At 34.3% G+C, this 27,884-nt stretch overlaps 1 protein-coding gene across 1 annotated transcript; it reads right to left on the bottom strand.

Annotated features, from left to right (window-relative positions):
* Positions 1-914: 914 nt before the first annotated feature.
* Positions 915-27,522, bottom strand: SPTBN2 (Spectrin beta chain, non-erythrocytic 2; the record flags this gene model as incomplete). The annotated part of the gene is made up of 3 exons (XM_051218625.1): positions 915-1,103; positions 10,215-10,513; positions 27,477-27,522. The coding sequence occupies 3 exons, from the start codon at positions 27,520-27,522 to the stop codon at positions 915-917; spliced, it is 534 nt and encodes a 177-aa protein (XP_051070077.1).
* Positions 27,523-27,884: the final 362 nt, after the last annotated feature.

Raw genomic sequence — 27,884 nt, forward strand, 5'->3', positions numbered from 1 at the left:
AAGTGGAGTGGGAAGGAGAAAGTACGTGCGAAAGAGGTCACGAACCGTGAAACAGTAATGGAGAGTAATGGAAGCACAAAATGTCTGTCATTAGCACAGTTAAACAAAAGCACATTAAAACAAGCACAAGTAAAATTGGTTATAATAATAATAGTAATAATTGTTTTCATTAAACCAATCGCGTTCTCGTGATAAAAGTAAGTCACTACAAACTGATTTCAGAAAATATTCAATGTAAAGATTTCTTTACCCTGTAATTCTGTTTTACATCTGTTGAGGTCGATTAACAGGAATCAGTTTTCATTTTTCTGTTCCTCAAATTGCACATTTTCAAGTTAATGCAATAGGAGCCAAAACATGTACATAAAACGTCATTGTAATTTTAGCAGTCCACTATCCCATAACTCACCTGATCATTGGTGTGCCAAAATCTTTCAAGAGCATCAATGTCCAAGATGATGATGGATATATTTTGAATTATATAGTAGATAAATATAGACAATATTTAATTGTATCAAGTGACTAAGTGATAACTACTCATGTGATTTAAAAAGTAACAAAAACCCAGGATAGAACATCCATAAGACAACAAATTTAGCTAGCAACATTACTTTTTCTTGTTGGCAGTTACATACTTTTACATGGATTTCAGAAGCGAAAATTTACGCACTTAAGTGTCATAAACATTTGATAGATATCAGTTAATCGACCACTCACTTAGCAATGGAATAAGACCTGACCCCTCAGCTTTGTTCCTCCTGCCCAACATATCAGGCAGATATATAAGTAAATTATACTCATAAAAAAGACATCTTATCAGATTTGCTGATAATTCTCCTCACTGACAACACGAAAATCATCTAAGATGGTGGAATGCAATTCAACATTTCATTACAACATAAACATACAGTCTTTCAAAATTGACTTGCCTGGTAATGTAATATAATTGTCCATATTAGACCTAATGTAATTCTTGGGTTACCATCGACAATATCTTGTGCACCGACATTTTCAAGATGTGCTCCTTCTTCATAAAGAAAATCAAGTGCTTTATTGATGTTCTCCAATTGATGAATTCGCATTCTGCTATGATTGATTCTTGTCTATAATAGAACGTCAATTATTGTAAAATTATCAGTCCGTAGTTTATAAATCGGTAGTAAATGTTTGCAACAGTTTTGTTTCTCAGGTAAGGGATACACGATTTTCAACTGCATTAGCCGTTGAAGATTAGATTATCGTTATTGCTACAGTTAAAACCTCAGTATATCACAATAGATGACACAATAAGTCATAAAGGTATTCCTCATCATATATTAGCTGACTAGAAGAAATAGTGCCACATTTTCGACTTTAGTAACTGGTTAGCGTTCAGGGAAGCATTTAACAAACCCATGATAAAAATCAAACGAAACAATAATTATTTAATTGTGGTTGGTTAGATATTTGAGAAAAAGCGTTAAGGCATTGCACTTCATGAGGACAGGAACATACATCTCACACACCACTCTAGATTCAACTTCACCGAAAATATATAGTGCCCATAACGATGTTGCTAAGCTCCTCTTCAGGGTACTATAACTGAACAATTCTAACTTTAGTCAATCTTTATCTGTAGGCTATAAGCCCAATCAAATTACTGATAACGCAGTACTTTTAAACGTCTTTATTAGGTAAAAGTACACCGAACGTTATGTAAAAGCTAACCACTGCTTCGTCCCGTTCCCTGGGCTCTTCAGAACCGTACAGTTGTATATGGGATTACTTAGGACAGCATCTAAAATTAGTATCAGGAAGGGTTTTATGGAGATTGTAGTAATAAGATAATTAGTTTTGCATTAATAGTTATTATGCTAAATACTAGTAGTACAATATTATTTACTACATACTGTACTAAATACAATCCATTGTAAATAGTAATTTAAACATATTCAGCATTTATCTAAAATATAGCCAGATAAAGCAATTATCATTTCTGTTTCTTTACCTTGTATTTATTTATATGGATAAACTATTTAGAAATTTGGATACATATATCGATATATTTTAGTAATTGGGGGAAGTGAACGATTCTTTGTTGAAAAGTAACTCACTTTCGCGATCATCTTTATGATGAATTGTGTTTATAAAACTAAACATACCAAAATACCAAACCCTTTAAATTGTGTTTTCATTAGGTTTGTAAACATGTGTAAACATACTAGGTGAATACATTTTGTTGCGTGCTTAAGTAATTTGCTGATAAGTTTATATTGGAAAGCTGTTTTTGAGTGGTATTTTCAAGAGAAACGTTCACCGGTAATCTCTATGTCCTGTATGATTAGATAGAATACCAGATTCTCTTTTTGATAATATATGTAGTCTATACAATAAACAGATGAACTGACATTATTGAAACAAAGTAAACTATGAGATTAATCAATTTTTTTCTTTTTCAACTACTTTTTTATTTGCAATAGCACACGCATATCCTACTCTTTTTCGTCATATTTTCCTGAAATTAAACACTTCAACTGGATAGTTAGCACAGGTCTCACTAATATTGCATGGTCAGAAGTGTTCTTTAAATTCAGTTAATCAGAGATAAACTAGACAGTCAGTCGATTATCTGACAGCATACGAAACTCCATGTGTTTGGTATTTTCGCTAACTCATTAGTTTTTACTGGTCATCATGACCTTACATCTTCTTCCAATTCTTCATGTAATAAACAAAACTAACGATCCATTCAAGGAAAACTATTTGTTTAACATTTCATGAATTTCTGTTTCAACATGAGATTTTGTAGCTCGCTTCATGTGTTTATTGTTAAGATCAATGAACATTATTTCAAATATCAAAACTATGAAACATAATACAATTGATCTGAACATTCCTTAGTATTTCATACACATAGTTCCCTTTATCATTTTCAAAAGAGCAAGAACAAACAGTTTAGCAGAATAGCATGAATTCATTTTTATTTCGTTGGTTCTCGTCAGCTGCTTACAACCTGTGATACCTTAGTAATTCGACTTTTAATATCCTGTTATGGATTTAAACGTTTTGGATTTTATCTGCCAGATCGTAATACGTCTAAAATGACTTCATAAAATTAGACACAGTTTTTCTAAATCTTCAAATTATTGTTCATAAATCTTTTTATCATTTACATATATATATATATATATATATATATATATATATATATATATATATATATATATATATATATATATATATATATATCAGGATTCTCCGATACAACACAGAATGCACCAATCCAATCACGATTGACGGAGAAGATTTGGAAGATGTAAAAACCTTTACGTATTTGGGCAGCATCATTGATGAACAGGGTGGATCTGATGCAGATGTGAAGGCGCGGATCCGCAAAGCAAGAGCAACATATTTACAACTAAGGAACATCTGGAACTCAAAGCAACTGTCAACCAACACCAAGGTCAGGATTTTCAATACAAATGTCAAGACAGTTCTACTATATGGGCCAGAAACTTGGAGAACTACGAAAGCCATCATCCAGAAAATACAGGTGTTTATTAACAGTTGTCTACGCAAAATACTTCAGATCCGTTGGCTAGACACTACTATGGGAGAGAACAAACCAAATCCCAGCGGAGGAAGAAATCAGGAAGAAACGCTGGAAGTGGATAGGACACACATTGAGGAAAGCACTCAACTGCGTCACAAGACAAGCCCTCACGTGGAATCCCCAAGGCGAAAGGAAAAGAAGAAGACCAAAGAACACATTACGACGAGAAATGGAAATAGACATGAAAAAAATGAACAAGATTCGGATGGAACTAGAAAAGAAGGCGCAGGACAGAGTGTGTTGGAGAATGCTGGTCGGTGGCCTATGCTCCAGTGGGAGTAACGGGCGTAAGTAAGTAATATATATATATATATATATATATATATATATATATATAACGTTTTCACTTGTTGACATCCCATCAATTAGTTATATTTCAAATAATCATTAACTCCACCTGGAAGCCCTCCAGGGGCTACTGTCAGTCCCAAGACCGGATAAAGGAGGAGGATTGGGGATGGAGTTAGCGAACCCATCCCGTAGAAAACTAACTCGCTAAAAACAAAACGCTAACCAGAAGAAAAATTATTCAAACCAAATAATCATTGATTCTCAGTTAGAAGAAATAATCTACAGAAATATTTTAGAATTTTGAACTTCATTTCAAAATATTAATCATTCACATAGTCGAACTTCCTTAGTTTAGCTTAGAAACAATGTTTCGTATAGTTACAACTTTTGAACATGATGAAGATTTGTAGCTTAGCTGAATGATTTTCATGAAGTTTTATTCTTTGAGTTGGATGGTTTGGTTGTGAAAATTTCATCATTCTATTGAAGACATTATCAGTACAAACCTCAGGTAGAATAAAATCAATAATGATTTAACTATTTTGCATCGGTAAAATACATAGCAACAAATTCTTATATCAATTATAATTATACTTAAAGTCATTTGATAAATTGTATCAATCAATTTATGGAAAACAATAAATACCAATAAAACTAATCAGTTTAATGTATCATTAACAAATCTACTAAACAAAAATGGTTTTGACAGATTTAATGACTTTTATTTTCTAATATTAAGTTTTCTATTCCGTTTTATTTTTTGATTTGACAAGTTCATAAAGCCATTCACTTCACTGTTTACTGGGATACTTTTTTTCACACTGTGGTGGTCGATATGCGATATAATCCTTAAACGTGGTATACAGTTCGTCTAGATAATCGCCCTATATAACGCCCCAATGGTATATTAATCAGAAGGCGAATACGAAGCGTTGATTACATTTATTACGGGACCACACACACAGATATCCAAATTTACAGATGCGATAAAAAAAGACTAGAAGAGTTGTGCCGAAAGGCAAGCAATCGAGTACAATCAAGCGAGCGAGAGCAATGAATATGAATAACGTGGACACTATATATACATAGTGAAATGAATGGGTCATCGATTCATATAAGTGGTTAGTAGTAAGGTTAGCATAGTGAATGAATGCGAGGGCCGTAAGCAATATTCAAGCATATATGTTCATATATTCGCAATAGTAATAAAGATACAATGATATAGATAAGTTGTTGTTAAGATGATTCAGTTCGTTAATAAGTTAATAAAATAACTTGATTGAACTAATTGTGAACAAACTCAATTTCACGTGATCTATTATAATACTTCAGGTATATTGATGAATCCTCATACATAAAATTTACAATCTCACCTCTTTATATACTTAGAAAACTTGTATTCATTTAACACTTGGAAATATGTCAACAGATATTGTATACACTCGCTGTCTTCGCTTAAACTAAGAGAATAAAATCGCTTCATATCTTTCTTTCTATCAACTAATTCTTTCTTCTTGTATTATATCCTTATATGCAATCTTTCTTATATATATTATCACCTCTGAATTAACTACTTTAATGAATCCGGTGTTCATCTTGTTGTGTTGATGAGGTATGGCAACTTTGATCGATGCATATATGTGCCTGATCCTACGTTGTAACTGACTGACTGACTGACTGATATTGTATAAGCTTGATGAAGTATACTTTCTATTCAATGATCAAAACGTTTATTTATACAATTAAATAATTTACTTTCAAATAAGTAGTTTAGTATTTCTTATAACACTATTTCACGATATCATTTGGACTAATTCGTTTCCTTCTTTTACTCTACTCAGTAGACTAATAAATCTCTAGTTATTATCATTTTAAGTTATATCTCATTTTCACTGCCAATCTAATTAGATTAATTAACAATGAAATAAGCTCAACAAATTGTTTTAATAAGTATAATTTAATAATAAAGTAAAACAAGGTTAACATATTGTATAAGTGAATGTATCTATTCTTATAAAACATGAATTCAGTCTACTTATACTATAATCTCTAACTACCTTAGAGTTCAGTTGATTGAAAGGTTGATAAGAAGCAATATGAAATGGATAAATGTTTATTATTACTTTCATTTTCAGTCATATCAAGATGAAATCTAACGGCATAAAAATATCTTAGATATTTTAATACTTATGTTATACTGCTCACTAGTGACTGACTTCAAGAGATACTCCTGGAGTTCTAGTGAGAAGTTGTTACAAGTGGAGTTCAACTAGGTCTGTTGGGAGATAGGAACTCATTGAAGACAATGGTGTACGGTAGCGCAACTTCGTGGATTGGTTGAAGTTAGACATTAACACTGTTGGATGCCGACTCAGTGGTCTAATAGTTAAGTGCTCGCGCGCGAAACCAGTAGGTCCTGAGCTCGAACCCCACGGGGTGCGGGGTCGTGATGCGCACTGCTGAGGAGTCCCATACTAGGACGAAACGGCCGTTCAGTGCTTTCAGGTTTTCCATGGTAGTCTAGCTTCAACTGACTCATGATTTCAACCTGTGAAATTAAAATTATGTCTATATACATATACTGACCTTTAAAAGCAGTAAATGTTATGCGACGATTATATTTTCATTTCATGTCCAAAACCCTATGCACAGTTAACTATTTGCTTAACTTTTAAGATCTACTGTAATAACTTATACAAGTAAAAATTCAGTGTGTAGATTTTTTTGTGTGTTTCTTAAGATTTACCAAAGAATCAAAGATTATTATTAGTAAATTCATTATGAAATTTCTTAATAACAAAACATTTACCTTTTAGATGACTAATAATTCAATATTGGAGAAGTTTGAATACTTATCTTCAAGTAGTTATTCGGCTTTGTTGACATATTCTTCTTTGTTCATGACTACTGTGGTGCGTCCTTCGTCCTCTGGTATTGTGACAATATCCTTTGTATTCCTGAGTTCCTTCAAAGCCTTTTGTTTTAGTGGAGTCAGCTGGTTGTTTTCCTTCACCTGTTAAGTTAGCGGTACTATAGTTTGTCTTATTTCCTGTTGTGCTTCTTCACTGATTCCGCAAGTTTTGACTGATGACTCTAGTGCTGCGAAGAATTCCAGCTCTGAGGCGTCGCTTGTATTGTAGTTTAATCCTTTTTGGAGTAGGTGTTCTTCTGTATTTGTTAGAGGTTGTTTTGACAAATTGATTACACAGTTTTTTGTGTTTTCTTCCATCGGTGGTTTTGAGATCTTGATTAGTTTTTTCTTTAAGGTGTTTCTTCTTTGTTCTCTATGTCGTTTGCATGATATCAAGATTTACAAATGTTCTGATGTGAGTATCCTTTGTAGCTTCATCTTTCAGTCCTCTATGACGTGTTGATATTTTCGGATCCTGTAGTGTGCATCCGTTATCGTTAGGTGTACCATTTTTCTTCCACTTTGCTCAGCTATTTTCCATTCTAATGGGCAGTTAATTGGAAGTCTATATTTTAAACTTGTTGGTAAAACATGCTGGCGAAGACACTCATGGAGAAAATATAGTTGTTCTCGAGTGGAAGCCTGCCTTTTGGCAATATCATAATTTATTATTATGCCAAGTTGAAACTTTGTTTTTAAATACGCATAACAAATCATATCCTACTATCAAAATAACTAAATTTCGATTGAATTTCACATACACTACCAGCTAATCAGGAATGGTTCATTTTATCTTCACACATGCATAAACGAAAGAATCACTTCTATTCCCTGCCATTGTCACTTACTATAGATACTTTTGTAATAAATTAGTCAGAGTTTTGCAGGTTTCATTCACATATTTAGATCTCATAATGAATAGTTTCTTGGGTTTTTCTTCATTTTAATGTATGCTGATCTGTTTTCAAGTGTTACCAATTCTTACCTCTTAAAACTATTAATCACTTATATATATATATTCGACCATTTTGTTTCAAAAGGGAAAATATAATGGTGATTCATATGACCATATACCTCAAACTTTTTTTCACACAGCTATACATAAGCATTTGAGGATCTGGCTGTAATCCTACAGTATAGTAACTGTCAAAAGTTTTTAAAAAAAATGAATAAAAGTCAACTTAATTATCTCCTTATGTATAGGTTGAACTTGCTCCTCTAAAATAGTTTACAATGATTACAGTTTATCTATCAATTGTGTCATAGATCTTTTAACAAGAAGTATTTTCGAAAATATGACTCCTTGAATAGATTGATTTCTTACGAACAGATTGAAATGATTTAATAAATCCACAAAATGATAAGTAAGAACAACACATATAAGTGAACTATATTGTTTTCAATGAGATCGTCATCAAGCTTTACTCTAATATATATGAATATTGATACGTAAATGTTGAAAGTAATCAAGGCAATATGGGTCAATAATCACAATGAAATAGAATAAGTTTCTACACCTAACAGGTAAAAATACAAATTGATAGTTAGATGGTAGTTGAAGGTAGTCAACAGGAAACCCTGGACTAGACAAGCATGACATTGATCACCACCCAGTGATCAATCAATTGTGATTACATCTCAGTCTCTGACTCTGAAGCTGGGTGACACGAGATCGAATCCGCCAGGGAGCACAAGTTCCCTCAAGATTACAGGTACACCTTGCTGACGAGTGCCAAGTAGCACGAAACCCGGGTCCAGGGTTTCCTGTTGACTACCTCCAACTACCATCTAAATATCAATACATAGTGTTTGGAGTGTCGAGTCACCTAGACTGGTGGCCACATTGCAACATGATCGATAGCATTCGATCTGCACTAATAAGGACTAAACAAGCATGAGATTGATCACCACCCAGTGATCAATCAATTGTGACAAATTGATAGTAGAAACACAGGTGAACTGATAGTAGTAAGAATAATGAAACACAATAACAAAAGTCTTATCAATAGTTAAACGTTGGAAATAAAAGGTCAAGCAAACGTGGGTAAATAGACTGGGAATAGTCAACACCAAAACATTCAAATCATTACGTAATAAGAAGTGTGTAACTAATTAGATATTGAAGAATACAAACAGAAAGAAGCGGAAAATTACAAACAAATACTAGATGTGAAAACAAGCCTAATGATAACAAAAATAGAATAAAATAAATAGATAACAAAAAGAATAATTAAAAGAAAGAAAGCAAAAAAAAAGAAAAAAGGGCGTTAAGTAAGTTAGAACTGGCCATGGGAGGGATAAGGGGGGTTACGAATTTCTTCTGTACACATAAATTAGGGTTATATGTACGAATTCCTATGGATTCAGCTATATGTAGGAGGCGGGAACAAACTCCGTTGGGAAATGATGGAGGTATACGATAGATCAGTTGAAATGATTTCGATTTATCTACAACATTACCGCTATCAATGAGATGTGCCAAGATAGAACTGAGAATTGTTTTTATCTGACCCTTTATAAACCACGCTAGTAGATGTTCACTCATTCGTTGGTTAAGTTGTCTGGTAGTACGCCCGATATAGCTATCTCCACACGAGCAGCTGAATTTGTAAATGCACATTGAAGAGGCCAACTCAGGCAACTTATCCTTCGTTTGAATAGACATTGCTGGTCGACAAGAGAAAGCCAACGCAAGATTGACTGCGTAGAATGTCCTGATGATTAATTTCGTTAACCTATATTTCAGAGTATAACTGGCCACATCTCCGTTGAATTATAGTTTCATATATAAAAGTTTCTTACGAACAGTCGAAATCTCCGACTTCTTTATTATGTCATACATGTACTTCTTAATGAAAGCACTGGGGTAGCCAATCTCAGTCAGTGAGTTGTTGATGAATTCAAGCTCCCGAGTTAGAGTGTCTACTGTGCAGATCTTTTTAGCACATTTGAACCACAATTTCAATAAAGCGAATTCAGTTCATTTAAAACGATTCTTATAATACTTTAATTATGTAATCCAAGTTCAATTGATCACTTAGTTTATTCTTAATTCCTTAATGATACATCAAATTATGTTTAATTTTTATTATAGAAAACCTATAAGTCAATATATCCAGTATCATAATATTTCAGAAATGTAATAATGATCTTCAAATCAACTTTTTTTTGTTCAGCACTTTTTCTCCTATTCGATTATATTACACAAAAAAAAAATCAATAACTGTTATCTATCCATCGATTATTTCAATGATCAATGATCTGGATTCTCATACCATCATATCAAAATGATCCTTCAAATGATATTTTTGTTTCTATCATGAAAGAAGAATTCGTACATCATTCTTTTTATTAAAAAAAAATGGAATGATATGTCATGGCCAAAAAAAAATGTATCAATATCAATGTATTGGAACTTACAAATTGTCTTCCTGAAAGTAATTCTAATAAACGAAGTAAAATTCTTCCATCACGTAAATCATGATATAATTCTTTCACTAAATAAGTATGTCCAATAGCATAGGATCTATGTGTAGATGGTGATACTTCCCATGATGGTGAATGTGGTAATCTATTCATTGAACTATTATGATATGCCCAACTATTATGTAGATCATTTGGATAAGATAGATAAGTGAGAAATTCCGATGAAAACACTCCATCTAATTGAGCATTAATCCAGTTGGTAAACAAACATTTTTGTATATGATCACGTTCATCTGTGTAGTTAAAATTGATTAAATTTGTACAATTCAATGGATTGAACAAATCAAGTTAAATACCAAAGAATAATTGTTTAAACGCATAACGATAATACTTTATTGTTGCTGAAAAAAATCACATTACCTCTACACACATAATTTTTTTCTGGTTAGCGTTTTTTTAGCGAGTTAGTTTTCTACGGGATGGGGACGCTAACCCTATGATCAACCCTCTTCCATTATCCGGGCTTGGGACCGGCAGTAGCCACAGGAGGGACTGCAGGCGGAGTTTCCTCGACACACATAGTTTAAAGTATTGCTTACATTACATGTATGCTTAGTATGAAATCGAGTCAAAATGCATGTTTTAATATTTATCCCTACTGACTTTGATATGTAATTGAATAAATAACATGTAAACAAAAATATGTTGGCTTTCTATTCATTTTTGTAACAAGATTCATAACTGGATTTCACATTCTTCTCAGCACTAAAAAGTTGATATACATCTAAGATCATATAATATTGGAATTGTTTGAAAAGCTAGAAAATAACTGAATTGATTTCTCATATTACAACCTCAAGAACACGTTCCATCATGATCAAGAAATGGAGCCGCCAAACTTAACAAATAAAGACATCCTTCCTCATCTCAAAGATAAAACATCACTGTGTAAAAAAGGTGTTATAGCCATGCAAAACCTGTACTGCTACAGGAAATCATAAGATTCTCACAATGCAATTTAAAAACTAAAGGCAATTCTAGGAGCCAATTTTACTCACTCTTCGGAGATCAATATGACCCAGTGATCGAAACGTATTTACTTATATGATTTTACTGACATCTGCTGATGATTAGTCAAAGAAAAAAACAAACAAAATTTACTAGAATTAAAAAAAAAGTTAACCTTTAACTAGAAATTGTTCAGCTGATATATTTTGACGATGAATAACTATCTGGACTGAGTAACAAAGTAGATAGCAAGTTAGTATCAAGCACAACACACTGTATTCAGGCCTCTGAGTGAAAAGCAACAATGAGATACAAGCATATCTAGCTGATGAGTCTCAAACAAGACAAAACAGGCATTATGCATTCCGATAGTAAGCACTATCCATTTCTGCTTTAAAAAAATGCTTAGCACTGATAGCAATACTAAACCAATCCGTTCTTGTTAGATAGATAGATAGATAGATAGATAGATAGATAGATAGATAGATAGATAGATAGATAGATAGATAGATATTAAAAGCACTGACTGATTGTAGTCTGTATAACTAAATAATTACTATTATTATATTTATTTATTATTTATTTATTTATTTTAACACATAGACATTGGTACAAGGAGGCACCAAATACATATGCGCCACACAAATCTCATTCGACATGTATGAGGGCTGTGATATTGCCCGGGTGCCCAAACCGAAGCAGGTGATTTTCTTAATGGGCCACACCCCGAGCCCTCGATCTGAAGGTCTGATCCACAAGGCAGTGGAGCATCGTGACGGGAAGCAGTCCCATGGAAGCCGGTGACCAACAATTGGTTCATACACCATTTGTTCCTACAGGATCCTGGAGCCCATGTGCACCATTGGTTTGGAATCCGGTTAAAGCGTCGGACATTCGCTTTTCGTCCTCTCGTTTTCGTAAACAACAGTAATGCCACGAGAAGGTAGTGAGTAGGATTTCCCTGGCAGAGGGGATATATAAGCGTGGCCATATGAGAGCATTTGGAGAGGGAGAGCGGACTTTCCCCACTCTCGGCTGTACCAGAGCATGTGGGGGCATTATTATATCATCATAGTAAATGAAGGTACAATAATCTATACCTTAAGAATTTCATATTCAATTGCTTTTCTAATCTAAACAATTAAAAATCTCCGAAAAAAAAAATAAAAATTTTAACGTTTTTAATCGAATTATTAGATTGTGTAAAAACAACAACAACAACAATGTTCTTTATGTTTACTAATAAACAATGAACTCAAAAAGAAGAAAAAAAAGGTATATAAACCTGTTATGTTCAGATAGTAAGTAAGTAACACGTGAATTTTACCCATATAAATAATAAACATCATAAATGCATTTTGAAAAAGAGAGAAAAAAGAAGAAAAAAAGAAAAAAAAGAAAAAAATACAAAAACCTACGACATACACACAAACGACAAGGATTCAAGCTGCTTAATTTTTAACGGAAATGAAAAGAAAAAAAGGAAGAAAAAAAAGAAAAAAGGAAAAAAAGAGAAAAGATTGGCAAATTGAATTAAATTGAAACGATGAAACAATGAAAATTAATTATTTGATAAATACAAAAAGAAAATTTATTATTTTTATTGAAAATAAAATGAAAATTCAACAAAAAATTCCCTATTTGTCTTAAACACTTTTTTGTTTCACAAGTTGAAATCATGAGTCAATTGAAGCTAGACCACTATGGAAAACCTGGAAGCACTGGAAGGCCGTTTCGTCCTGCTGTGGGACTCCTCAGTGGCAGTGCGCATCCACGATCCCGCACCCCGCGGCATTTGAACCAAGGTCCCATCAGTCTCGCACCAGGCGTTCAACCAACTAGACCACTGAGCTGGTCGGAATCCAATAGTGTTAATATCTAACTTCAACCAATCCACGAAGTTGCGCCACTGTACACCATTGTCTTCAATGAGTTCCTATCTCACAACAGACCTAGTTGAACTCCACTGGTAACGGCTTTTCATTAGAACTACAGGAGTGTTTTCCTGAAGTCAATCACTAGTGAGCAGTTGATTATTATCAGAATGGGTTTTGTGGAGATTTTTAGAAATTTCACAAGTTGTTTGCCAAACAGATTCATTGTTACGTTGTTACTAATTGTATTAACATTTCTCACAGAGAGAGAGAGATAAATATTTTTTTCTTCAAATCACTTAATTTAGATTCATCTAATTCATTTACAACTGATTAATCACTGGGTGGTGATCCATGTTAGGTCTTTTTTTAGTTCAGATCGAATCCTATTGACCACGTTTCAAAGGGATCGCGAGCCTAGGTGACGGGATCGAATCCGTCAAGGGGCATCAACTACTTCAAGATTACAGATACACCTTGCTGACGAGTGCCAGGTAGCATAAAACCTGAGTTTAAGGTTTCTTATTGACTATCTTCAACCACCTTTTAATCTAATTCACTCAGCATATTGAGAAGTAAAAAATGATAATAGATAAATAAATAAAGAAATAAACAGGATGAAAACTATTTTCTCCACAACTTATTTCGTATTTGTAATCAACTCATCATTGATTGTCAGAAATAAATTATTATGTTCAGTGTTCAACTATCTTATCGCATATGTCAGTTAACTTGAAAACAATCTCAGATCGAAACTATATATCTACACTTTCAATAGAATAATTCAGTTAGGATATTTTCAGACAATCAATCTAATGTACAATTAATTTTCCTTAGATATTACATCTGTTAAGAAGCCAATGTAGTACAGTGAATATTAGACAATTGTTTCACACTAGATCTACTTACAACATTATTAGGTAATATATCTAAACGTATCTGTTATCCATTGTTTTGCAAGAAATCTCCTACTAGGTAAAACAACAATTTAATGTTAAGATGTTTAAAAAAAATTATGTTTCATTCTCTAAAACTATAGAGTTTAATTTCTCAAAGTATCTGCATAATTTTTTTGAATTATGAATTGGTGTCAGTCAGTCAGCTACAACGTAGGACCAGGCATATATGTGCATCGGTCCAGGTTGCCACACTGCATCAGCACAGCAAGATGAACACCGGATTCATAGCACTGGTTAAGTCAAAGGTGGTAATATATAAGAGAAAGATTGCATATAGAGATATAGTACAAGAAGAAAGAATTGGTTCGTAGAAAGAAAGATATGAAGTGATTTTAATCTCTTAGTTTAAGGGAAGACAGTAAGTGAATACACCGACGCCATTGTGATGGATTCTGAGCCCTGTCACCAAGAGTCTCCAACCATTGGTTACGATAGTCACGCGGACCCCAACCAAGTAGTCTGCATCTACCAACATGACTCAGACTAGAAGTTAGTGACTTCAAGCACTGATGCCGCATATTGGTTTGGCCACCCCTAACTTTCTTTCAACCATCCCTAGCACTAGTCAGCATTGCACGTCGTGGTAATCGGTGTTCATGCATACGTAACACGTGGCCCAACCATCTCAGTCGATGAAGATTCATAACCTCATCAACTGATTTACCATCACTTCCTAATACTCTGAGTCTAACCTCACTATTACTTACCCGGTGATCCCAGCAGATGCCAGCAATATTTCTAAGGCATCTGTGGTCAGATACTAGTAGCTTACGAGTGTCTTCTACTCTTAATGGCCATGTTTCGCTGCCGTAAAGTAAACCAGAACGGACTGCCGCGCAGTATACTCGTCCTTTTATTGATAGACGGATATCTCGCCTTCACAAAAGGTGACGCAAGTTGGCAAAAGCCAAACGAGCTTTTCGAATCCGTGCTGAGATTTCGTCCGATACCAACCCATTAGGGCTGATCAGACTTCTAAGATAAGTGAAGTTGTCAACGCGTTCGACTACTTCACTCCCTATCCTTAGTTCAGGTGTTGACGGAGGCCAGTCCTGAAGCAACAACTTGCATTTCGAGTGAGAGAAGCGCATTCCAAACATTCTGGCATTGTTGCTTAGTGCTACCAGAAGACTCTGCATTTTGTCAGCGTCTTCACCAGACAGGACTATGTCATCTGCGTTGAAAGCACGTTGAAAGCACCGGTTCTCGTCCGATGAATTGGTGTACCTCGCATTTATTGAATGAGACTGTCTAATTGTGAAGTACGTTATGTATTTTCAAATAAACTTAATCGGATCAAAGAAATATGACCTATTTCATAATTGAGCATTTGAATAACTGAAATAATCAATTGTGAATGATTAGTGAAATAGTCAGATATGTTCATTACAAAACTTTAATTAATCTTTATAACTGTATACGAAGTAGTTTCCTCTCAATTACACAGAGATGAAATTGAATACCAACCTAAACATTGAGATGAGGATGCTTTGTCAATGTAGAGAACATATAGTTATGTTCGTCGAACCTTTTTTGAAAATTATTGACGAAATCAACTAAAAATACGAAATAATTAATTAGAATAATGTCAAATACTGTTTATCTACTGATAACCTATTTTAATTAATTACCATTCTAAGTAAGCCACAATGCTATCAATTAGTATATTCCAGAGAAGGAGTTTGTGCATATTATAGTAATTTAGTAGTTGAATTCATGGGTAAGTTGAATCTAGATCACCATGAAAAAACCTGAAGGCTCTGGACGGCCATTTCGTCCTAGTATGGGACCCCTCAGCAGTGGTTGAATTTAGACATTAACACCATAGGATGCCGGCTCAGTGATTTAGAGATTAAGAGTACTCAGGCGATACCGAAGGTCCTGGTCTCGAATCCCGCGAGGTGGATATGCACTTTTTAGCAGTCTCATACTAGAACAAAACGGCCGTCCATTGCTTCCACGTTTTCCATGGTGGTCTAGCTTCAACCGACCCATAAATCCAACTACTAAATTAATATTCTTTTTTTAATGTTTATATGAACCCATATATATATATATATATATATATATATATATATATTTGTGCAACAGATAGAAATGTAATTACTGTTTGCAAAAATGTTTACAATTTACTGTTTACAAAATGTCTGATTTTACTGTTTTTTGATATTTGTGCCAAGTGGCACGAAACCCTGTTCCAATGTTTCCTGTCGACTAACTCTAACCACCATCTATTCTCAATATATAGTGCACGCAGTGTCGAGTTTCCTGGACTGGTGGCCACATTGCAACATGATCGATAGCATTCGATCTGCACTAATAATGATTAGACACACATGACACTGATCGCCACCCAGTGATCAATTAATTGTGAGTACATCTCAGTCCTACAGGAGGTCAGTCACCGCTCGGATAGCTCAGTGGTAACGTCTCTGACTGTGAAGCTGGGTGACACGAGATCGAATCTGTCAAGGAGCACCAGTTCCCTCAAGATCACAGGTACACCTTGCTGACGAGTGCCAAGTAGCACGAGACCCGAGTCCAGGGTTTCATGTCGACTACCTCCAAACACCATTTCGACAGAAATGTGATTACTATTTTCAAAAATGTTTATTATTTACTGTCTACAAAATGTTTAATTTTACTATCTTTTGATATTTGTAGACATCAGCTGTTATTTTTTTTAAAAGCGAACACTCCAAAATATATTAGCGGAGAATGTAAACCAGAATAAATATGCTTGTCTACTTTATACAAACCATAAATAAAATTTCAATAGTATATTATCTTATTTGTAATTAATTTAGTTTATAGTTTAATTGTATCCTTTTTTTACCAGTACAAGCAGAATAACAGTGAAATGGCAATTGATGAAAGAGACGAAGTTTTCATTCACAACTTTTAAAACAAAATAAAAATTACTGAGACTGATTTTTGATTCGGTTTCCATTTAAAGCTTTTCTCATCCCATGTACAAGTAAGTGGCTATCAGGACTCAGTAGCTAAGTGAACAAGACGACGGCGTTTGAAGCAAACGGCACTAGGTTCAAGTCCATCTCAGAGTGAACATCAACCCTGAGATACAGGTACATCCAGCTGATGAGTCCCAAATAGGACGAAATGCGCGTCCTGGATTCCACTGCTAGCCACTATCCATCTTTGCTTATAGTATTCATTCACTTTTGAGAATGGAAGATACTTTCAAGAATGAATGATCTGTCATACCAATAATGAATTCGTATACATCACGATATAGCGTGCACTGGAAATCAATTCCTGAAAATAAGCTTCATAATTAACTACGCAAAAACTACAAAAATTGTTTTCTTTAAATTGACTAGATCTATTAATAGTTTCTTAGTAAACAATTAACACTAATCAGATCATCGCTCATTAATTTTAGAAGGACGAACGTTTTTTCATAAAATGTTTGTCATCGAGCATATGTCAGTGTAATAGGCCTAACTACAGGTAGTTTACGGTAAAGCACATATGCATCTTCTGACGCACAACTAGCCTATTCAAATCTTAATCTTAACTTGACAATTATGATATCACACTGAAAGCTATGAAGAATTGCAGTTAAGAGGATAAGGATTATTCATGTTGCATATGACAAACTATAGATGTATTAAGTAAAACATATCCTATTAATAAGGTGTAATGTCACCAGTTTTACACTGAGACTTCTTTTTAAATGTGAAATGTCAAGTTATACTCAAAGAATGGGATAGCATAGGATCTATCTGAAAGTTAGATTGAAAATGATAAAATGTAATCAATCCGTAGAACAATCTTATCACATTTTGTAATTGAGTCAAACTAAACTGCTTGAGATAGTTTTATTATCTTATCAAACCACTGAATTCCCTAGTTCTCATAATCGTTCAGAGGTATTTGATTTTTGATAATCCTACAGCTGATATTAGTCTATGGTGAAAACCGTTTTCAAGATTAATTAACCACTGATCATAGCCACATCAATCTATAGTTGAACTCTTACTAGACACTGACTTCAGGGTGGTAATACGGTATTTATTCATGACCGTAAATATCTAATAAATTAGTTATCTGCTAACATTGTTGTATAAATTTTGTACCACATTATAACTTATATAGGTTTTAGGAATGTAGATTATGAAATTTTAACTCGAGTTCCTGAATGTACTCCTTATTATTTTCATATTGGCTGATAGGTTCTTTACTCAAACTAAACAGTTACTCAATGTTCAATGATTTTCATTTGTTTCCCAACTGATGTCAACACATTAAACTAATCACAATTGATTGATCACTGGGTGGTGATCAATGTCATGCTTGTCCAGTCCTTATTAGTGCAGATCGAATGCTATCGATCATGTTGCAATGTGGCCACCAGTCTAGGTGACTCGACACTGCGGGTACTATGTATTGATATTTAGATGGTAGTTGAAGGTAGTCAACAGGAAACCCTGGACTCGGGTTTCGTGCTACTTGGCACTCGTCAGCAAGGTGTACCTGTAACCTTGAAAGAACGGGTGCTCTCTGACAGATTCGATCTCGTGTCACCCAGCTTCACAGTCAGAGACGTTACCACTGAGCTATCCGAGTCCTACAGGAGGTTAGTCACCGCTCGGATAGCTCAGTGGTAACGTCTCTGACTGTGAAGCTGGGTGACACGAGATCGAATCGGCCAGGGAGCACAAGTTCCCTCAAGATTACAGGTACACCTTGCTGACGAGTGCCAAGTAGCACGAGACCCTGGTGCAGGGTTTCCTGTTGACTACCTCCAACCACCATCTAACATTAAACTAATCTCTAAAAACAAAACAGACTTTATAATTTATGAAAAATTATGACCATCTGTTTATTTAGAAAAAGGTAACATGATTTATAAATCTTACTGAATAAAAAAGGGAAATAATGAATGATACATTTTGGGTGATCTTCATTAGGTAATCCATATCATCATCGATTTGTAGTGTTTTCTTTGTTTCAGTATATATATATCTATATATAATAGTTATACTTACAAGATACCTTTCAACCTATCCACTAACATAAGTACACATTAGATAATTATACTTGTAATGCTTGATTTTGTTTGCTTTTTTTCCAAATAGCCAAGTTAATTAGATGATAAATGACCTGATTGTTTGTTTTGTTTTTTCTTTTCGAAGTAAAAATAATGATTATCAGTTTGTTACATGGTTTAAATGCTTTACATTTCCATATGTAGTAAATATCGTTAGTGAAACTGTTACACTGTAGAACATCAATGTTTTTGCAAAGCTATAATTGTTATTTATTAATTTAGATCTAAATTTCATGGAAATTAGTTTTATGTTATACAACTAAGTAACTAACCAAAATGCTTTCAGGAGATACCCTGGAGTTCTAGTGAGAAGTCTTTAACAGTGGAGTTCAACCAGGTTTGTTGTGAGATATCAGCTCACTGAAGACAATGGTGTACGGTGGAGCAACTTCGTGAATTGGTTGAAGTTAGACGTAATTACCGTTGGATCCCGACTCAGTGGTCTAGTTGGTTGAGCGCCTAGTGCGAGACTGATAGGTCCTGGGTTCGAATGTCTCGGGAGGCGGGATCGTGGATGCGCACTGTTGAGGAGTCCCATACTAGGACGCAACGGCCGTCCAGTGCTTCCACGTATTCCATGGTGGTCTAACTTGAATTGACTCATGATTTCAACCTGTGAAATTTCTAAAAATCTCTACAAAACCCATTCCGATAAAATGCCTTCAGTTAGTTTATTTAAATATATCTAACTTTATGAAGGAAAATTTATTGGAACCATACTGTTCCAGCTATTGTATAATTGAGACTGTATTCGTCTCAAAAAAGAAAATTATCTAAATTCGGTGTCCATTTATTAGCGTACATACTCGTTGATATTTCATTATCAAACACATTAAAATTAAACTCAGTTTACTCAAAGAAACAACTAGGCTGAAAAATAGACAAAGATGTTCATTTAAATTGTTTCTTTTATTAATCGCCTTAGATTCATTATAGTGCTCTTGTGGCTTAGAATGTGACATGAGTTATGGAACCTGGAAAGCCTTAAAGAAAGTAAGATAATACATAAAGTGATAAATTAAATGAAGCCTATTCTGTTACCCTTGGGGATGATGTATACAGTAACTTTTTAATGATTTTGTTATACAATTAACTTGTCAATGTTAATATTAAAAAAATGCTTTGATGAAAGCAGTTTAATCTACTTCCAAATATGCCTTATTGATAAATTAGAAGTGTTGAATGAAATAAAAATATTCCGTAAGTTAACACACCAAAACGTAAATTTTGAAAGAATAACCGGCTATTTCATGGTTACTTAGATCATTTTAGAAGCATTTTTAATTTGTTAGCTGATAATATTTTTTGATTATAGGACTACTTTTATCCAATGAACTTCTATAATCACATTTATTTCACTTATGTTAGCTGACAGGTCTAATGACATACATGATTGCTGTACAATGCTTTGATACGGCCGAGTGTGGGGAGAGTTCGCTCCCCCTCTCCAATTGCTTTCATATGGCCATGCGTATATATCCCCTCTGCCAGGGAAGTCCTACTCACTACCTTCTTGTGGCCACAGTGTTGTTTACGAAAATGAGAAGACGAAAATCGAATGTCCAGCGCTTTAACCGGATTCCAAACCAATGGTGCACATGGACTCCAGTATCCTGTGGGAACAAATGGTGTATGAACCAATTGTTGGTCACCGGCTTCCATGGGACTGCATCTCCTTACAATGCTCCACTGCCTTGTGCATCAGACCTTTAGGTCGAGGGCTCGGGGTGTGGCTCCCTAAGAAAATCACCTGCTTCGGTTTGGGCACCCGGGCAATATCACAGCCCTCACACATATCGAATGAGATTTGTGTGGCGCATATGTATTTGGTGCCTCCTTGTACCAGTGTTTATGTGTTAAAATAAAATAAATAAAATAAAAACAGAAATCATATAAAAATGAGGCAAAGTATTTGATGCCTAGATTTCTACATCTATATCATAGATAAATCCCTTATAAAGTTAGTTGTGTAAGAATGAAAAAAACTCTGAAATAATTTTCCCCCTCCCAAAGAATTGAACTTACAAAGTTTATAAGTATCGATTAATGAAACATCAGATCATTTATATGTTGAGAATCACTCCATGCTACTACAGGGAACTTGCATGCTAAAACATCAACTATTCAAATGACACCTAGTGTTATAGAACCTCTTCTTAATTAAAAAGGGTTTTAGGTCAGTGGTGAAATAAAATCATTCAGAAACTTAAGTTTACAATAATGTTTCATTGTAAAGAAAACAGCTGACCAATTTTACGTGGTCTTCAACAAATAGCTAGTGAAGTTAGCCGATCTATTAAATCCACATGAGAGAAAAATGAAGATAAAGCAGCCTTTCTAGATGTTTTAATAAGAAGAGAGTAGATGAACTATAAAAAATGAACCTAAACAATGAAAAGTACCCGGACTGACCAACACAAATACTTTCTAGGTTTTCTTCTTCTACATTATCAAAAAAGTCTGGAAAATATTTTCACCATAGAATGAAAGCAATTCGCTCTCCGAATACAGTTACGAAAAAATCAAACGACTTGCACGACACTCCAAGGGAAAGTGAGTTTTTGAAGACGTTAATAAACAATCCACAACTATGAAAATAAGGCGTAAAGAATCATAAATAACAATATAAAAATGACTGTATGTACGATACCTGTTTGCGAGTGATATACCAACCAAAATGTTAGTGTTGAGGTTACGCAAAATAATTCAAAGGGCATTTAAGGCACTAAAGATTATTATAAACACTTTCTACTCATCAAATAGAGATTTTATGACTGATGGATGAATTTTCTACAGCTGACAGCTTGTTTCGCATTTTTAAATCTAACTACTGTTGTGAAGTAAGCTACGTTGACGGACTTTCAAAGAAATCGCATTTTTGTGCCCATAATTATTTCCCAGGAGGGCTAAGCAAAAGTGTAGTTTTAATTGTTTAACATATTCTACAACCCATTTAATATGACGGCGTCATACAGCTAATATGAATCAGTTGTTCACATTAACATATCGCTTAAATCTGTCAGAGTCGGAGACCCCCAAATGTCTGACATAATAGCTATTTGGATAAAGAGTTCAGAACAAAGTTCATTCGTCCAACCGCTTGAGTTACCCTGGTCAACTGCACGCTAGATAAATCAACAAGCACTTTTTAAAAGCATAAAAACACATTATAGCAATAACGTTACAGAAAACATTTAGTGGATATATTTTTTAGAACTTAACTGTCTCCAAAATTACATCAAAAGAGCCTTAAAATACCGACGGTTAAATGCACAATCAACGACAAACATCAGCAAACAAATAGTTTCGCCCCATATAAAGATGGTCTTTAATATTACAAACAGATCATTAAAACCACTAGTAACAGGTGTAGCTTATAGCCCAAACAAATCCCCACAAACAAAAGACAAACCAAGCGTCAACTAAAAATTAAGTGCCAGCAACTGCAATAAACACTGTATTGGAAAAAAAGCTGCCCTTTTTGTCTGCGTCTGCATGAATATCAGTTGGCTACAAAATGATACGATATAGCTTCACTCAGATTAATCCATGTTGAGATTTGCAGACATGAGTCCCATTGGGAAAATTCCAGAATATTGAATGCAATAAACACCGAGAAAGTCAAGAAATTCGTGGAAGCATGGCACTTTATTCAGGTATCAATCAATGGACACATAAGAATCAAACCAAATTTGTTAGTTAACAAGGGTAAGTAATAACGAAGATAACGTCAGAGTTTGAGTCGGAAACAAAAGTGACTAAAAGAAGCATATAAGTGGAGACAAAACTGCTATGAATAACAACCAATAAGATTTCAAGTCAATAGAACAAACTGTTGATCAATTATGGATGAATTCCAGTTGCTCACTTAACTTTGGATTGTTTGCTAGTAGTATCGTGCAAAATAACAAGAGCTTTACAAACATTCCACCTAGCTCAGAGATTACAACACTTTCAACATGTGCATTATAAGTTACAAATGAAACCTGGCCTCTCCGAGTTGCGGATGTTAGACGACTCTCTGTTTTTGATCATCGTTGTCTCCGAACGATTGCTGACATCCAGTGGCAACAGCATGTTAGTAATGCAGAGGTTCGGTATCGTGTGTTCGGGCACAGAGACGATAATGCAATCGATGTCACCATCTTGAAACACCGACTTCGGTGGCTTAGACATGTTCTATGAATGTCGACCCAGATAATTCCACGTCGTGCATTATTTGCCGACTCTGGGATTGGTTGGAAAAAGCGGAGAGGTGGTCAGTACATGACATGGTGTCGTGGTATGAAAGAAAGCTGCAAAGGACTGGCTTCTGTCGGTCCTTCACAACTCCCTGACTGGGATCTGAGAGATGGTAGGACGCAGCGGCTAGAGACTTTATCGGATATGGCTCAGAATAGAAGCCAGTGGAGACCCTGCTGTAACCTTCTTTTACTTTCTTCATAAAAAGTGGTTGTGTCTTGTTTAACTGAAAGAGTCCTCCTGATTGTATCTTTCCGTTTCCTCCATTACTATTATTATTATTACTACACTACCTTACACTAATCTGTGGTCGTTAGTGTTCTTTTTTTCTTATACTCACCTTACCTTCCTTCTTCTCTTTCCATCATCATTGCTTTGTGTGGCGTATATATAACTGGTGCCCCCTTGTACCAATATTTATGTGTTCAAATAAAATAACAAAGTCTGCCATTTCAATAATAATTTCAATATAGAGCGGAATAAGTTGAAAATTTAATAGTCACCCTTGTATTTTCATGACTTAAAGTTAATTTATTAAAATATCGCTATGACCACTCACATATCTTTTTAGATAGTGAAAATTCCTATTTTGATATTTGGTAAATAAAGAAGGAACGATTTTGGTTTTTCATCATGGCTCTACACTAATATATCTATATCATTTACAATGATGACATAATATTCATCGAGTGGATATGTTACGTAATAATTACATAATGATATTTCGATTATAAATTAACATAGGGCAACTGGAAGTAAGAGGATTATTAATATTCAAAGTAATTACTCGAAAATCAAGAAGTTGCTAAGTTGCTTAATATATAAAAAAGAAAAAGGAACAGAATATTTTAATGATTGGTCAGTTGAATAGTAGTTATGTAAGAATCAAGGGATGAATGTTGAGAAAAAATAAGAAAATATAAAGTTCAAAAAACAAAATGGAAAAAGTATGAAAATAGTTTTGCTACAAGTGTCCCTATATCGATGGCCAATGTGGCGAAAGTGGTTGAACAAACTTCTTTATCATGCAAAGGTTAGGTTTGTGAACATGGATTGTGATGGCTTCAGTACTATGCAAAAAATGCACTCGTAAACCATGTGGCAAATTTGATGGAATATGGTAGATAACCTTAAAAGCTTTGTTCAGTTCAACTTGATGACCTGTGTCAACCAAGTGAGCGAGAATAGAATTCCTAATCACTCTTACTTGTCCTTTGCTCAACCACGACGGATGGTGCTATGTTATATGATGACGAACTTGCCGAATTGTGCGCCATATATGACTGGCTCCGTAGGAGCAGTTGAATTGATAAGTACACATGGACTTGGCGAATTCAGGCAATCCGTCTTTATTGGCCGTTCTTTTTGTGCGGTGGTTGTAGAAGATAACACAGTCTGACTGCATTAAATGATTTTTGTACCGCTTTTCTTAGTCTCTGAGTCACAATTTCCTCAGTAGTGTCATCTAGAAATTGTAAGTTTATTAACAGTACTTTCTTAGGAGCGGTGGGTATCTTTGTCCTTCTTTTCATTTCCTTCATGTGTCTGTCGATGAATTTCATAAGGTACCTATTCTAACTAAGCATGTTACATATATTAACCAATCCATGTACAATAGTGTTATCCGAACAAATCATTCTGGTACGATAAGTCAGGATCTTCATGAAAGTATCGTCTATGTAGCGAAAATAACATGTTAAATGGCTAATTGTGTTGTTAAGTGGTTCATTTTCAAGTTTTGCAAGGAAAATGTCTGCCAGTAGAGGGCCCTATGGTGATCTAATGGCTAATCCATCTAGTTGTCTATAGTGTTCGTTGTCAAATCAGAATTGGAAATTCATCGTGCATCTAAGAATTAACTGTTTTATTGCGGATGTGGGAATGGTGGTTTCTATACGCCTAACTGTTGGTTCATTGCAAATAAAATCCACCATTAAAAGTAGTGGAATTTTAGTAAATAAGGACGATACATCTGATGATATCATAAAGTTATTCTTGACCGATAGATTTTTTGCATTCTCAACAAATTCAAGGGAATCCTTGACAGTATGCTTAACAATTTCTTTGTGTAATGGTTTGAGAATTCGCACCAACCATTTCGTTACGTTATGATAGGCTGAGTTATTCATACCTAAAACTGGTCGAAGGGGCAAGCCACTTTTACGTATTCTTGGCAGGCCATGCAGCCTTAGTCTAGTCGTTCCTTCTTCGCTTAATTCGTTCCTTATTTATTTACCATATGTCAAAATGGGAATTCTCACCATATTGAAACGTTCTGAGCAAACATTTGCGTTAAATGTTCTCTACGTGCATTTAAAGTATAGCGGAAAGCTCAGTGAGGCAAAGACAAATATGTTTTTATGGTTAACATTATCACAAATATTTCAAGTGTACAAAGAACTTGATTAGAGATCACCAATCTTCATCATCCTTTACTTCATTTTTGTCATTCTATCCACTAAGTATTCTAAAATCAGGGATTTTATTTTATTTGTAGCTACTGTATTATTTCTGTTACCCAATGCTTTTTTATTTAATCTGAATAATAATCACTTAAGCTTAGTCGACCTACAAGTTTATGTAAGTTGACATTACACACTAGTCATTTCAGTCTACTAGTTTTATTGTACCAACAATCGTAGATACATATGCTGTGAATTTTAACAGATCTATCCATCTCATTTTAATTTACAGTATGTTAATAAATTGTGTAAGTCGAGGTTATCAGTGTAAAAATGAAGTAGAAACCTGAGTATTGAATAACGTTTTATCAAGTGCAAATCATTCCTAGTATTTATGTGGTTCACTTGACGCCGTATGAACACATTTTATCACGGCATGTGGTTCAAGTGGATGATATTAGTGCGATCGCAGTACTTTTATAAAGCTCTGTAGCTTTTAATAAAACAACATACGAACTTTCTGTGTTAAGTTATGTTATTATTTGTTCTTAACCTAATTTGCCTTTTCCATAGACGACGTCTGAAGCTTGACAGTACATAAATTATTTGATGGCTAGTATTTGCTTCGATTCGCAAGTGGCAACAATATCTAGTTTTGGTTTGACTTGAAATCCGTATTTAACCGAATAAAAATGTTTTACAGCGCGATATGTCCTGTTTACGGGCATTTTGGAATTACATTCATCATCTGCAAAGTGGACTAATAAGTCTTAAAAAAAGATGGGTAACTACTGACAGCTATGGAACGATTCCGAATAAAGCTACTGCAACTTCTATCCTGCAAATCATGATCATAGAAAAATAACGAGAGTCCATTTACTTTATGGACTTTTTTCAAGCTTATACTAACTATAAACTTTAGTGATATTCTTCAGAAATCAATATACATATTTTATATCGCATTCAAAGAGCTTCGTGAAAGTTCAAAATGACATACAGATAGGTCTCTAAATAATAAAAAAGCAAAAAAGAACTTAAAAACTTTACTCATACAATCGGTTAATTGTAGATCAAGGATACAGAAGTTCTAGACAGCAAAGATAAAAAAATCACAAATGCGTATTTATAGAAACTGATAATTAATCTAGTTAGTGGCGTAGTACCATATAATTTCGGTCCTACTTTGTTCATTTTTCGTGCAGTAAATTCTGCCACAAAACACTTATGTAAGCCCTTTTGGAGTTGCACTGTGAGCATGAAAATTTTTTACTTAAGCTTTTGTTATTCAAAATGATTATCAATTACTAAAACTAATTTGCAGGTTATCAACTTCCACTACAAAGGTAAAATTAAAATTCGTCACTTGCTTGTGCGGAATTCTGCACTAAAAACGTTGAAGCAAATAATTTGCTGTGATAATCGCCCTTACGAAACATTTACAGCATATCTTTATCCAGGTTTAGTGACTCGGTTTTACATAATGGTTTCAAAACCAGTAATTCAGATAATGTATTTTCTACCACTTCGATAAGACAAGCGTCAACATTTAAGGCTTCTTATAAGCTGAAATTTGATTCTTGATCACAGAATTTCAAAAAATAATCATAAGTCAAAAAGCTAAAAATTACTTCGAACCTACAGTACTTATATGTATAAGAAAATTCGAAAAACGAGCGCATAAAATGTAAAATACTAACCTGCACGATTTTTAATCCGTGATGCTTCATATAGGTTCAGGCTCATCAGTAATCTTGAAGTCCATGAACTATTTTTGAGATTGATAACAAGTTATGCCTTTTGAAAAGTTTACAAGCAATTCGTGACTTTCAGGTTTCCTTTAAGGATTTAAACAAACGTAATGCCTTTTTACTCATCCTTAAGAAAAACTACAACCAACATTGCGTCTTCAAATTCCTTTATTATCTTATTATTTGCAAATAAGGCAAGCAATTAATTATGCTCACATCTTTCCTTGGTAATACTGTTTTTAACGCTTACTGTGGATCTAATATTGAAGATCACTTGAGGTGCTTTTTTCTCAGTAGCTACCTTCAATATCAGTACCTCTTCGAGATCAAAGCAAGGTTTATATGTAACTACATCGA

This window comes from Schistosoma haematobium, chromosome ZW (assembly GCF_000699445.3).
Source record: "Schistosoma haematobium chromosome ZW, whole genome shotgun sequence".
NCBI classification, from domain to species: Eukaryota; Metazoa; Platyhelminthes; class Trematoda; order Strigeidida; family Schistosomatidae; genus Schistosoma; species Schistosoma haematobium.